General features: G+C 43.9%; 1 protein-coding gene across 1 annotated transcript in view; it reads left to right on the top strand.

The window, feature by feature from the left end:
* Positions 1-13,868, top strand: part of LOC113981790 (versican core protein-like) — a 112,992-nt gene that overhangs the window by 1,746 nt on the left and 97,378 nt on the right. Inside the window, exons 2-3 of the mRNA XM_027709378.1 lie at positions 6,778-6,853; positions 12,421-12,792. Coding sequence (XP_027565179.1) covers positions 6,784-6,853; positions 12,421-12,792 — 442 coding nt within the window. The 5' untranslated portion in view covers positions 6,778-6,783. The remainder of the gene's footprint in view (positions 1-6,777; positions 6,854-12,420; positions 12,793-13,868) is intronic.

Here is a 13,868-nt window from a genome sequence, read left to right as displayed (position 1 = left end):
CCCCCCCTTTTTTTCCTTCCCCCCCTTTTTTTCCTTCCCCCCCTTTTTTCCCCTCCCCCCCCTTTTTTGCCCTTCCCTTCCTTTTTCCCCTTTCTCTCTCTTTTTTCCCTTCCCCCTTTTTTCCCTTTCCCTTCCTTTTTTCCCTTCCCCCTTTTTCCCTTTTTCCTCCCTGTTTTCCCTTTCCCCCTTTTTTCTTTCTCATGCTTCTTTCCCCTTTGCCTCTCCTTTCACCCTCCTTCTTTCTCTTCCTCCTTCCCCTTTTCCACCCTTTTCCTTTTTCAATTTAGGCATGAGCTTTGAGACCCATCCCAGGATGGGAGAGTATGAATGTCGGATGGATTTAGGGATTGGTTTTATTTCCGTGCGGGTTTTTTTTTCTCTCTCTTTTTTTTTTCTTAAGCCGGAGCGAAAGAGGAAGTTTCCTCCTCCCTCATGAGGAGCTGGAGAGACCGGCGGGGCGCGGGACGGGGCGGGCCCGGTGCCGCAGCCCGCTGGGCGCGCAGCCGGGGCAGGGGGCGGCTGTGACAAGGCTGGGCTTTGGGCTGTCCACGGGGCCGGTTTGGGGGGTCCTGGTTTTAGGGATCCCGGGTTTGGGGGTCCCGGTGTGGGGGCGCGGCCGCTGTCGAGGAACGGGGCGAGCGCGGCGGCGGCACCGCGGCGCCCCCCGGCGGCAATGGCGGCATCGCGGCGGCCGCCGCTTTCCCGCCCGAGGGCTCTGGACTCCTCACTGAGAGGGGAAAATTCCCACCCCCTCCCCCCGAAAAAAAAAATCCCAAACCCCAAATCATCATCGTAATAAAATAATTAAAAAGAAACACCCTCGAACAAAAAAAAACAAAACAACAACCAAACAACCCTGTGGCTTCTCTGTTTTGGTCTGTTCCTCGTACTCCCCATCCAGCTCTGGGGTTCTAGGCACAAAGAAAGACACGGACCTGTTGGAGCGAGTCCAGAGGAGGCACCAAGATGATCAGAGGGATGGAGCACCTCTGCTGTGAGGGAAGGCTGGGAGAATTGGGATTGTTCAGCCTGGAGAAGAGAAGGATATGGGGTGACATAGTTGTGGCCTTACAGTGCCTGAAGGGGCTACAAGGAACATGGAGAGAGACTATTTACAAGGACCTGGAGTGACAGGACAAGGGGGAATGGCTTCAACTGACAGAGGGCAGGGTTAGATGGGATATTGGGAAGGAATTCTTCCCTGTGAGGCTGGTAAGGCCCTGGTACAGGTTGCCCAGAGTAGCTGTGGGGGCCCCATCCCTGGAAGTGTCCAAGGCTGGGTTGGACAGGTCTTGGAGCACCCTGGGATAGTGGAAGATGTCTCTGCCCAGGGCAGGGGGTGGAATGGGATGATCTTTGAGGTCTCTTCCAACCCAAACTATTCAGTGATTCTGTGACAGGAGAGCTGGCAGTGCCTGAAGGGCTGTGTTTGACAGTGATGTGGAACTGGGGTCTTTCCCAGCTCTAGGTGGCCCCTCAGTGCCATCAGATGGGATTGGAGCTGTGGAGAAGGTGCAGCAGGGTGAGGGCACCCTCAACCTCTCTTGAGTTTAGCACTGGTACTGGATGGACCCCAGGATTCACTGAGGAGTCCCTAACCCAGCCCACAGGCTGGTCCTGGCGCTGAACCCCTGTGATGGCAGCACGGGGTCATACCTGAGGATGCCACGAGCAGCACCTTTGTGTCATTTATCCATGACTGTGCTTCTTGCTCCCTTCACCAGTGTGGGTGCTCAGGACAGGTGGGCAGGGGATGTCTGGACCAGGCCCCCCGGGCAGTGGTCCGGGCCTCAAGGCCGCGTTTGGACAATGGTCTCAGGGACACGGTGGGATTCTTGGGGTGTCCTGTGAGGGCCAGAAGTTAGAATCAATGATCGTTGTGGGTGCAGCTTGGGATATTCAATGGCTTTGGGAAGCAGGAGTGGGAAGCTGGAGCTGGCACTGGGAGGGTGCTGGAAGGAGCAAGGTGTGCTCATTGCTCCTCCACAGACTCCTGGACTCTGGGTCATCTCTCCACGCACTGCCTCTGGAAGTTTTCCAGCATGTCTCTGCATGGCTGTACCAGAGCCTGGAGCCCCTTCAGGCATAAATGAGTGCCGGACTGGGAGGGATGTCCTGAGGCAGCACTGCCACAGCGAGGAGCACCAGAACTCACTGTGCTCTGCTCACTTTTCCTATCTGTGCTCCAGGCTAGAGCCAGCACTCTGGCTAGTGAGGCTTCAGTGTGGAAGATTTTCCCCCCCAGCTGCAGAAGGTGGTGAGGAAGGGATGATGCAGTAGCCCCCAGGACCTTCTCAAGGCCTTAGGAGGACCTTCCCAAGTGATAACAGGCCAAGCAGAGATTGCTGATGAATCAGATGCAGGCTGATGCACCGTGTGGCAGCACAGTGGACTAATTAATCATGTGGCATAGACGTGGTGAAACTGGCAAAGTTAATTAAGCAGCGCTAATGGTGAGGTGGATACATGTCAGCAATAAACAGTCAGGCAGTGTAAAAGGATCAAAGGGCTGCAGGAGCAAAAGAAAGTGTAGAATGTGTGCATGTTTGAGAAAGGATGGTAGCTGTGAAGTTTCAGAGCTTGGGAGGTAGCAAGAGTTGTTCTGGTCGTTTCCAGCTTATTGGGATTCCACTGGGAAGTTGTAATTTGCTGTTTTACCCATTAGTATGAGCAGCAACCTTCCTTCACTTCTCCAGCACTAGATTCTGTTGGGTTCCTCCCTCCTATTTTTATTTTTTCTTTTAGTTTTTTATATCCTTCTGACTTTCACTATGAGGGTCAGTGGGCAGAGGCTGCTTTTTATGTGTTTAAGGAACACGTTCAGCATTCACAATGCAGCTGTGGACCATGTGCTGAATCAACTTCAGTGTGACCTGAGGAGTTGCAGGCTTCAGAGACAGTGTTACCTCCATCAAAGGAGCTAATTCCTCACTCTCCCAGCTTCAGAGAAAATGGGAGTAGTTTTTGGATGGTGAACTTTAGTCTGTTGCACACCAGGACAATTCACTGTCTTTCTGAACCTGGAGTTTTAAACAGAAAGAGAGACATGATGTTCTCCCATCTGGTTAAATTAAAATAGCATTGGTGTGAGATCAAGCTTACATTGTAAACTAAACACAAGCTGGAATTTGGTCAGAACTTACTGCTCCTATGAGTTTTTGCTGTAGTAAGGGAAGGTAGCAGTGCCTGCAAAAATAGGAGACGTGCTTTGTCTCCACAGAGAGAACTCCCACTGCAAGTTTTTAAAGATGTGAAGTTTGACAAAGACTTTGGCAACTTTTGGTTAAAAGATGCTGCACTCAGGGTTGCATCACATTTAAAAATGCAGTGCAAATTCCCACTGTAGATCCATCTGCCTGTGGTAGCTCCTAATAAAGTGGATTAGTCTGGTTGGAAACTAGTCAGCAGACAACCCAAGTTTTCTCATTTTAAGTGAGATACTTTTTTTTAACAGAAGGTGGAAATTAAACACTTACTCAAGTCTTGCAGCTTTAGCTGGCAAGCTTTTCTCATAGTGTTATGGATTTCTTTTACTCTGGGTGTAGTGAAACCAAGGGGAAAAAAAATGCCTGCGGAAAAAGGTACGTTTAGAAGGATTTTGGCTAATTGCAGTGGACTTAGGGGCATTATGGCAGTCAGACAGCAGACTTATGTGAGCTGTAGAGTGCAGAAATGGGAAACACAAACCAGTTTTAGAGTGGCGATTTTGCTTAGGAGGCTGCAAGGGAGCACAGTCAGCTACATCCTCTGCCAGCAAAAGGGGAGGAGGCAGGAGCAGCCATAGGCCAGTGTCCTGGAAATGTGGGCAGCACTGAAGGGGAATTGGGATGCAAGGTGTAAACTGCAGCCTCTGCCTTGCCTGTGGCTCCTGGGAGGAACTTTGGCACCAGGTCTGCAAAGCTCCACTTTCCCCTAAGCTGGGCTGCCCTGGGGGACTGAGCAGGGTGCTTCTGTTATGGTCTGCATGTTTGGAGAGGGTGGCAGGAGTAATTGCACATCTAATTCTGGCAGCTGTAGGGGAACAGCACTCGGTAACCCAGGAGTATTTATGGGAGCCCACCAAGGACCATAGCGTGACAACCAGCCCTCGGGTCTGGAGAGTTGTTTGGGAATCACACTCCTGAGCCTGAGGGTTGGAAATCAAACCATTCCCCTGGGGTTTTTCATTGCTCCCGTAAGCATTTCAGGATAAGGAAGATTTATAAAAAGTCAAGAGGTGGTGTTCCAATAGATAGGTGGGGATTTTTGGCAGATGTCTCATAATAATCTCGGTGCTCAATCAGTGTAGTTTTTTGGAGCCATCCGAGCTTCTGGTGCAGCAGGTGTAATTCCTGCTCTGCTCAGTAAAAAGATTAGAACCATCACAGCCACAAGTGTTCTCCTCTGTTCCCATGGATACCTCAAAAATTGTCCTTCCACAGTTGCCTCTCTGTTTTCACACGTCGCTGTGGGTGTGCATGTTGTGTTTGGTGACTGGGAGCGGAGCAGCAGGGTTTGTCTTTGCCAAACCTGGAATCAGTTGTGTCATGACAGTATTGCAACGAGCTTCCAAGGTCAACGGGCTTCCATTGGTATGTGCCAGGTGCCCAGGAACTCCAGATCAGAGCCAGGACAATGGAGCAGGAGGTGGATGCAACATGCAACCCGTGTCCAGGAAAAAGAAAATACTTTATTTACTTTATTCTTTTCCTTGGCCATTGTCTTTGATTCTCCTGGTTTCTGGTCCCAAAAGCTGAGGTTGCCTTTGGGGGGAGGAGGAGGAAGATAAAGCATGGGGGTAAATATGGAAAGCTAAACTTGTAAACATTCTGTTCAGGATTTTTTGTTTTGCTGTTGGTGTAGCCAATGTGTGACACACGGGAGCACATGGGGATAGAAAATCTCTAAAGAAGGTTTGGAGCCACTCAGCTTTCACAGGAGCCCAATCTTTCACGTTGTCTTGTAGGCAGGTCCGTCACCCACCACCTTGGGAGGTGGAGAATTCTCTCAGTCTTCTTTCTGTGCTCTCTTCAGAGAGCTTGTGGGGGACCAGTAGGGTGCTTGGGGCTTCCAGCAGCTTCAGGATACAAGCATTGCTTGAAGGGCCTTCTAGTCTGTGGAGGCTCAGATTGACCTCTCTATTCTTTAATTATTGTGTTATAATGAGGATCATTTAAGTGTTTATCTCAGCAAACGTGACTATCTGTATTTCAGAGCTGGTCTGTTGCATTTAAAGGACTTCAATGTCTGCAGCTCTGATTTTGTGCAACTTCCTCACTCATAGCAACCTTCTACAGGGAATTTATATCAGAGTACAGTATAGAATTTTAAGATTAGCTATTAAATAGCCACTTTTGTTTTCTTCACATGCAGGTTGACTTGTGTAAATGTACAGAGACATGAAACTGTCTGGGTATTGGGGTTGTGTGTTAGGGTCTTCAGAAAAAGTTTTATGGCAGATAGGGCTTAAACTGAATGAAGTCAAAGATGTCCCTGATTCTTGTTTGGGACATGAGAAGCGCAAATTCCATGAAGTTCATGTTGCAAAATAAGTGATATCACACTGTACACTCAGCCCTCCTGAATGGCTGAGGCAGAGATGGGGTGTCCTTGGCAGTGCACAGCCAGATCTGTGGAAAGCAGCTGCATTTCTTCCTCCACGCCCTGGGAATACATTGCAGCAGATGTTTCCTAGTGCAACCATCCGGCTCTGGCCATCCATGTATAGGGAATGAAGGTCTTTGGGGTTTTCAGCCCTAACGGGTGGGAATTTTTAGCTTGGCTCATTGGAAAGGCTCGGTTTGGGATGTTTTGTGTCTTTTCTGAGCTGCTCAGACGTTACAGAACATACAGCAGCTCACACAGACCCGTGTGAAGTATGGGCCACAGCTGTGAGCTGTGGAGAGAACTGTCCTGAGGTTGAGGACATCAACAGCAGTTTTCTAGAGATGTCTTTCTGTGTGTCTTGCTGTCATATTCACTATCACTTGTGAAGATTTTAAAATGTATTAATGTTTTCCATTATACATTTGTGTGATGCAGGTTCCATAGTTATAACACAGGCATATCTCTGTGTTATAAACCTCTGCTACGCTGATTCTTAGAGCAGCTCAACTTTGAGTAATCTCTCTTGGACAGGAGAAAACTATCAGTCAGGCTACTTGGCCAAGTGAGGAACCCAAGTAGCATATTTTGACAGTAATTATCAGGGTTTTGTGATAAAACTTTTTCAATGGCAGGGTTTGGAAAACTGCTGCTGAAAGTTATTTTTTCTGATGTCTGGATGGTACCTATGGTACAATTACCTATAGTAACTGTATGGATGAGGGACTTATAAACCCCTAATAGTTGTTGGTGTCTGTGGGGTCTGTAATGCTATTGTCAGCATGCTTTTGAAATTTTTGAGAGGTTTGGTGTGTGTAACTATGAACTGAAATAGAAATGGAGAAATGCTGTTATGAAGATGCAATTATTGTTGTGTACATATGATACATGTGGAGAACCCTTCAGCTGTTAAAGGTGGAGCCTGTAAAGGGAGTGAGAAGCAAACTCAAAGAGAACTGATGTGTCTGAATATCCCTCTGGACTCAATCACCTGAAACTCATTATAGATCTACATTCCAGAGGGATACATCGTCATTATAACAAATCTCCTTCATAAATTATTGAATGGAGACACCCTGGAAGCAGGAAGGACCGCTTCTGATATCAGTAATAAACACTGATATACTGAGTTACATCATTTGTTAAGAACACAATGCAACACTAACAACTTCTCCTTTTGTTCTTTATTTCTAGGTCAAGATGTTGTTAAGTATAAAAAGTATCTTATGGATGTGCTCTACATTAGTTATAACATATATGCTACCTAAAGGTAAGTCTGTTGTACCCAGAACCATTCATTAAAATAAATTTAGTGGTCCAACTGGTGGTGTGTTTCCCAGGACTTAGCTGCTGGGGTCTGGAGCAAGGATGTGTAAGGGCAGCTGCAGGTCTGCAGTTTGGGTGGAAAGGAAAGAGCCCTTACTACTTCTCCTGACAATTACATGCTAGAACTAGAGTATGTATTCATGTGTGGTTGCTATGGTTATTTGAAATTTTGAGTCAGTAAGGACAACGTCCCTACTGTTGCTGTAGGCTCACAAAATTGGGATAACAGCTTTCCCAAGTTTCAAAACGAGATCTTTCTTTATTTTCTTTTCCCCCTCTTTCTAAGAACTCCTCAAGCTGAATTTAGACTTTGGGAAAATCAAATTTACTCTTTTTTTTTTCCTGCCCAGCTTGAACACTGTTGCTAGCAAAATCTCTAGGCAGTTCTGAAAGATAAAGGAGAAGACTATTATGCTTAGTGGACCTAACTAAAAAAAAAGTTGATTTTTACCTCAAGCAGGTTTCTTACTAGAGCAGGACAAGGGACAACAGTTTTAGACTGAAAGAGAATAAGTTTAGATTGGATATAAGGAAGAAATATTTTACAGTAAGGGTGGTGAGACAGTGGCACAAGTCACCCAGAAAAGTTGTGGATTCTCCATCCCTGGAATAGCAGGGCATCTCTAGATGTCCCTAACTTACTCCACTTTTTATTACCTCTTAAAGGCTCCTGTTATCTCCAGAGTAGAATTTTTGGTCTTTAAGAAAGTTCTAGATGAATGTCCCAGTAAAGACTTCTTTGGAATGTAAACCAGGTTGCGACCCATCCTTATTTGCCCCAAATTTTTGAGAGAATTTTTGACCCTGATTTTCCTAGAACACACTGTGAACTTTGTGGGGTTTATTTTTGAAGACCATTCTTTTACCATGGAGAGACAAACAAACTCAAAGTATGGCCATGGCGAGGAAGACAAAGAATAAAAAATTGCCTTTTTCATAAATTAATTCAATTCATGATCCCAAAGAGCCTCTGGAATCAACTCTCATCCTTCTCTTTTGCAGTCAGTTTGTGTAATAATATTTTTAAGGATGAGTGTTAGAAGACTCACACAATCTTTATGTGTGCAGCTGTTTCTTTTGTTTGAAAATACTCTAAAAATAAAATACATCTCAGCATTTTGAAGGGTTAGACATCTTGAGTTTCAACCTCTTCTTTTCAAATCCTTAATTTGAACACAAAATTGAAACCTTGAAATCTTTTGTGAGACACAAATTCCCACCACTCACCACTATTCCTGTCTTTGCTTTTCACTCTCATCTTTTTGAATGGTCGCATTCATAAATACCTGCAGTTTTTGCACAGCATTCTCCTTAGATTTTATGTAGTAACAAAAGTGTTTTTCTTTGAGGTTAAGAATGGCCTTGCATGGCTTCTTTAAGACTTTGAATTCTCAGATGTGTGTCAGGAGGCAGCAGGAAATGGGGTTTAAGATTCTGGGTTCCATGACTATCCCTCTGTGAGACCTTTTTTAGCTCAGGTACAGGTGAAGGATTAATGACAGAAGTTCATCATCAAGATTTATGCCTGCTGCCAGTATGGCATTTACTCACTTTGAACTGGTGTTAGGGTATTGTAGTTTACGAGCTGGACCCTGTGATTATACTGGAGTTTTCCTTACCTGTTTTAAGTGTCTATTTGTCATGCCATGGGTGAGCACCCTTCTGTGAAAGCTCTGTAATCCAGAAGGTAGCAGAAATCCCCTAGATTGTAGCTGTGGTACATTCTTTCAAAAGTATATAAACAACATGCCAGTGTAAATATCAGTTTGTGTGATCATGTTTGTGTTTTGGGTGCTATGAACTACATGTGTTCATGTCTATAATGTCTGCATATGTTATGTTGAATTCTGCAGCTGAGATTTACATTTCCCTGGCTTCCTGTGACTTTCCCGCAGACTATAAAAGTAGTTCTCCATCACTCTATGCCTCCTTCTCTTATTCTTCTTGCTTAGACCACAAACCAACTAGTAAAAGACTCCCTGAGGGTTTTTGTTGGGCCTCAGAGCCTTGCTTCTGCTGTCAGTTTCATACAAGTTTGTGTAAGTGGTGCACTCAATTTAATTCATCATTACCTTCATTAAGAGATTTGTGGTTAATGAAAAGACTTCTCTTAGGCTCAGTGCTAGTGGTTGAATTAAGAAAACACATAATTTTGTTGATCCTTTCTATCTGCTGCTAGGCAGGGCAATATACCATATGTCTAGGCAGGTTGTTGATGAACTGAAAAATGAGATGCAATTTTTTTTTCTCATCAATTTAGCTAAAAATGAATGGAATCTTTTATTCTTTAAGCATGTGAGATTTGTCTGCATAGTCAGTAGCAACATTCTGTTCAATTAAGCTTAATTATGTAGTAAAATCACTCCTCTAAGCAGTGTCACTTCATGTAGGGCATTCTTTTCTTCAGACTCCTTGTCCATTGCAGACCTACCAGTCTGGTCATTATGGTTGACGTGACACAGACGGGCAGAATTCCATAATTTTTTTTATCTCCTTGGATTCACACTTTAAGAATTTTGTAACATTTATCACAGAAGAAATGTACAAATGTACAAAAGAGGCTTTGTCCTCAAGCAAGAAGTCCTTGATTCCACCTCCAAAGGAAATTATCAAGCTATGTGTCATTGGTAGGATGAGTTGACTTTGCAGCTGGCATAGTGGACTGGGAGGAATTATAGAAGCATGACAACAAAAATCCCCAATACATGAGGCACATTACCTCCAGGACCTGCCCAAAATACAACTGCACTAACTCTAGTCCCACCATCTTGTACAACTCCCTCATTGACTTTGCTGGGAGTTCTGCCAAAATAAGTGTTGTGGCCAGGTAATTTGGGTTTAGCTGTGTGTTTTATTTCCTTATTGTCTGCACATTTTCTCTAATAAATTAATTATGCCTGAGTGATACAGACTGGTCAGTAACTGAGGAAAATTCTTATATTCTTTTCCAGCAAGCAAAGTATTTTCAAAACCATTCTCTTCTTAAGAGTACAGATGTCATAAATGTTCTAGGTCCTACATGGGGTGGAAACTTAGTATTAACATTGGTAAATACTTGATTTTCTGAGTTTGTTCTCCAATTTACAAGGAGTTACTTAATGTTTTGGTCATACTTTTGCCGTCCATATCCCTTCTAAGAAATAGTCTATCACATACCATTGATAGTGGATGACATGGAGTATACCACAGGGAAAATGCTAAAGGGAAAAAAAGGGCTATATGGACTACTATAAGACATTGATGCTTTCTGCTTTGGTCAGTAAATTCTGCTAGACTAACTAATTTGGACTAGAAATCAGGCTTTTCAGAATTGTGCAGGACATCAATTAATCTTATATTTCAGATACCATATCAGACAAATAGTTTTGGGGTTTTTTTCAGTAGGAAAAAGCTTCTGCTTCTCCTTCTTTCTCCTTCTCCTCCTTTTCCTTCTCCTTCTTCTCTTCCTTCTTCTCTTTCTTCCCTCCTCTCCTCAAAACAATTAGGTTTTTTTCTGTGGTGCTTTCTGGAGTTAGAGAAATGTGTCTGTAGCTACAGTCTCCTGTTCTGGGATGTAACACAATTTAGGGTGGATCTAGTTTGCACATCATTATGATATGTGTTATTTGCCAAGGGTTCCAGTTAGCTGATATGAAGGTTTTAAAGAGAAGAAATTTCCTCAGGGTCAGTGCTGATATTGCGGATCACTCATAATCAGAAACAATGTTCTCAAATGTTTGTTAAAATCCTGTCAGTCAGAATAATTATAACTAGGTCATTCTTCATTTAAGAAGAAATTTCCTGTAATGTCTATAGATGATAAGAGATGATAATAAATACTAAATATTTTGAGACTGATTTTAATCTTCCACCTGTGAAATTTGGCGGTAATTCCATCACAACTGATAGAACTGAGAATTCATTCTGCTTCTTTATCTCTAACCTACTGTAACTCAGGGAATTTTCAAGAAATTAAAGGTGATATAAAAGGTCTCTAATCTAATCAGTTTTGATGCCATCATCTTGATTCTATCCAAATTTTGTTCCCAAGGAATTGTAGTTAGGGAGGCCAGATGGAAAGGACCTGAGAACTTCCATTCTGAGGATCCCCTGTATCAGATAATTTTTCTCTTTTTCTCGTTAGTTCTTTATTATTGAAACGCTTGGGCATCAAGCTGTGATTCTTTTATTGAACTTTTTTGGATAATACTGTTAATACTTTATCCTGTATAAAGTAGTCTATCTCTGTTAAAATAATCAACTTGAGCAATTTTACATTTTTCTTCTTTTTTTTTCATTCTTTTTAAAGAAAGGTAAAAAACCTCTTCTTTTTTTCTCTTTCTCTTTTCCTCTTCTTTAATTTCCCTCCCTCCCCCAATCCTCTACTCTTTCCAGAGAGATGAAGAGATTATATTTTTATTATGGATAAATAGCTAGGTAATTTTCATGTAGTGGTGTCTCCTACTTCATGTATCACTTTGTTGGTGTCTAGTATATTAATTTATTATACTTCTAAACTTTATGACTCCTAGTTCACCATAATGGTGGCCAAGTTCCACCTTTCAAAAAACGTTAGAGTGCAGGACAGCGAAAGAGGTGAAATAGATTCTGTTGTGTATCAGCTTTTAACGTTCATTAAGCCATGTATGATGAAATAACAGCGCATAAAAAAGTAAATCCATCAGAAATCCTCTTTCAAATTGCTGTGTGCAGGTTGGATGAACAGTAGTCAACTTCTCCCTCAGGATATTGTCAGATGGAAGTGCTTGCAAAACGTTTGCAGCTGGAGGTGTCATAAAAATGACAAAGGTCCTATCACGTCAAGTCTAAGCCAAGCAGGGACCTTCTCTGTGCTTTACTTCCTTCTTTGCTTAACATCCTGAGATAATTAATTTCCACAATGTGTTAAAGCCCCTGAGGCTACAAGGAAACAACTTTGAAAGAGTGACTATTTGGGGGAATCTCATTGAAAAGGCTTTTGTTTCAGCACCTCTGCAGTAAAAAGAGTTAACCCCTGGAAGAATAGAGGAGTCAGGGATATCATGTTGGCAAAGTCATGGGCTGCGCTTTCCTCTGAGGACAGGAGCACATGAACAAGCTGCTGTGAGGAAAGGCAAGGTGTAAACACCAGTAAACTCCCATGTATGTATTGTTTTGGTCAGCAACAGGTGAGAGATAACTCATCATCTTGCACTCAGAATGATCTTCTTCCTGTCAATTGAAGAAACAGCCCTTGCGGTTCATCTGTCACCTCAAATTTCAGACCAGTTTCCAAAGGTCAATAACTTGGTGACTGTAACAAATTGAGAAAATAAACCAGAATTAAATTTGCCCAAGGAGAAAAGGGCTCCAGCAGCAGTGTAAGATTGGTAAAAACTCTTTTTAAACTTATCCTAACCAGTCAAATTAGCTAAGGTTCAGGTGTTTCAGGTCTTGTGCAAGCAAATCTTTAAATAACAACAAAATATATTTGTTTCCCATTTCATTAATGTGATTTCTCCTTTCTCTCCCCCCTCTCTCCCCTTTTCCTAGTTAAAGCAGAAAAAAAAATCATGGTGAAGGGTTCTCTCTCTGGGACTTCAGTGCTGCCATGTTTCTTCTCAACCACCCCCACCATAGCCTCCAGCTATGCAGCCGAGTACCTCCGGATCAAGTGGTCAAAGGTGGAACTGGATAAAAGCGGGAAAGACGCGAAAGAAACCACCGTCCTGGTGGCCCAGAATGGCAACATCAAGATAGGTCAGAACTACAGGGACAGAGTGTCTGTCCCAACCCACTCAGAAGAGACTGGTGATGCCTCGCTGACCTTCTTGAAGCTGCGTGCAAGTGATGCTGGCGTCTATCGCTGCGACATCATGTACGGGGTGGAGGACACACAAGGCATTGTCTCACTGGCTGTTGAGGGTAAGGACTTGTCTGTTTCATTTGTAACCAACATTGATTCTGGTTAAATTAGTAAAACTTAGTAATTAACACAGAACCAGGAAGTATTAAAAGGAGCATCTTTAGCAATTTGCTCTTGTTTGCGTAGGATGAGAAGAAGCAAAAGCCTTGCAGCTGAAGCTGTGGTTGGCCCGTCTTGATGTACCAAACTATGTTGCCATCAGAACCACTCTTTCTGTGGCAGGAATGTCAAGCACAAAGAAAGTTGCTTTTCACCCAGTGGTAAAGGTTGTATAGGCAGAGGGAAACTCATCTGAGAGAAGCTGCAGGAAAACAATTAGTGGAGGGGTTTGCTAAACGTGGAGTGTCCAGTGATAACAGTTTGCTTGCCATCGCTGTTAGGAAATAGCCTCCAAAATTTTCAGGGGGAGAAGTCCACTTGTAGAGAGACAGAAGAGACAGGACTTTCAAAATCATAGAATTATTGAGGTTGGAGAAGGCCTCTAAAATTATGAAGTCCAACCATTAACCCAGCACTGCCATGTTCACCCATCAAACCATGTCTCCAAATGCCACATCCATGCATTTTTTTGAACGCTTCCAGAGATGGTGGCTTCCCCACTTTCCTGAGAAGCCTATGCCAATGCCTGACAACCCTTTCAGGAAAGGTGTGTTTCCTGATATCTAACCTAAACCTCCCCTGGCACAACCTGAAGCCTCTTCTTCTCATCCAGTCCCTTGTTCCCTAGGAGAAAAGAGCAATCCTCACGTGGCTCCATCCTGCCATCAGGTTGTGGCAGAGACTGAGAACGTCCTCTCTGAGCCCCCTTTTCTCCAGGCTGAGCCTCCCTCAGCCGCTCCTGGTGCTCCAGACCCTTCCCCAGCTCTGTTCCCTCAGTGCTCCAGCCCCTCAATGTCTCTCTTGTCTGAGGGGCCCAGAACTGCCCCCAGCACTCAAGGTGTGGCCCCAGCACAGGGACAGCATTCTCAGGGCCTTTTCCAGCTTTCCAGCCCCTCTGCCCCAGCCTGGAGCTGCAGGGGGTTATGCAAAAAAAAGTGGCAAAAGGAGTATCTGATCTATGAGTGCTTTTCTCCCT

The sequence above is a fragment of the Neopelma chrysocephalum genome, unplaced genomic scaffold (genome assembly GCF_003984885.1).
Source record: "Neopelma chrysocephalum unplaced genomic scaffold, ASM398488v2 Primary Assembly neopelma1_96773, whole genome shotgun sequence".
Classification (NCBI taxonomy): domain Eukaryota; kingdom Metazoa; phylum Chordata; class Aves; order Passeriformes; family Pipridae; genus Neopelma; species Neopelma chrysocephalum.
The sequence above is the reverse complement of the archived record's forward strand: the minus strand, read 5'-3'. Positions and strand labels throughout refer to the sequence as shown.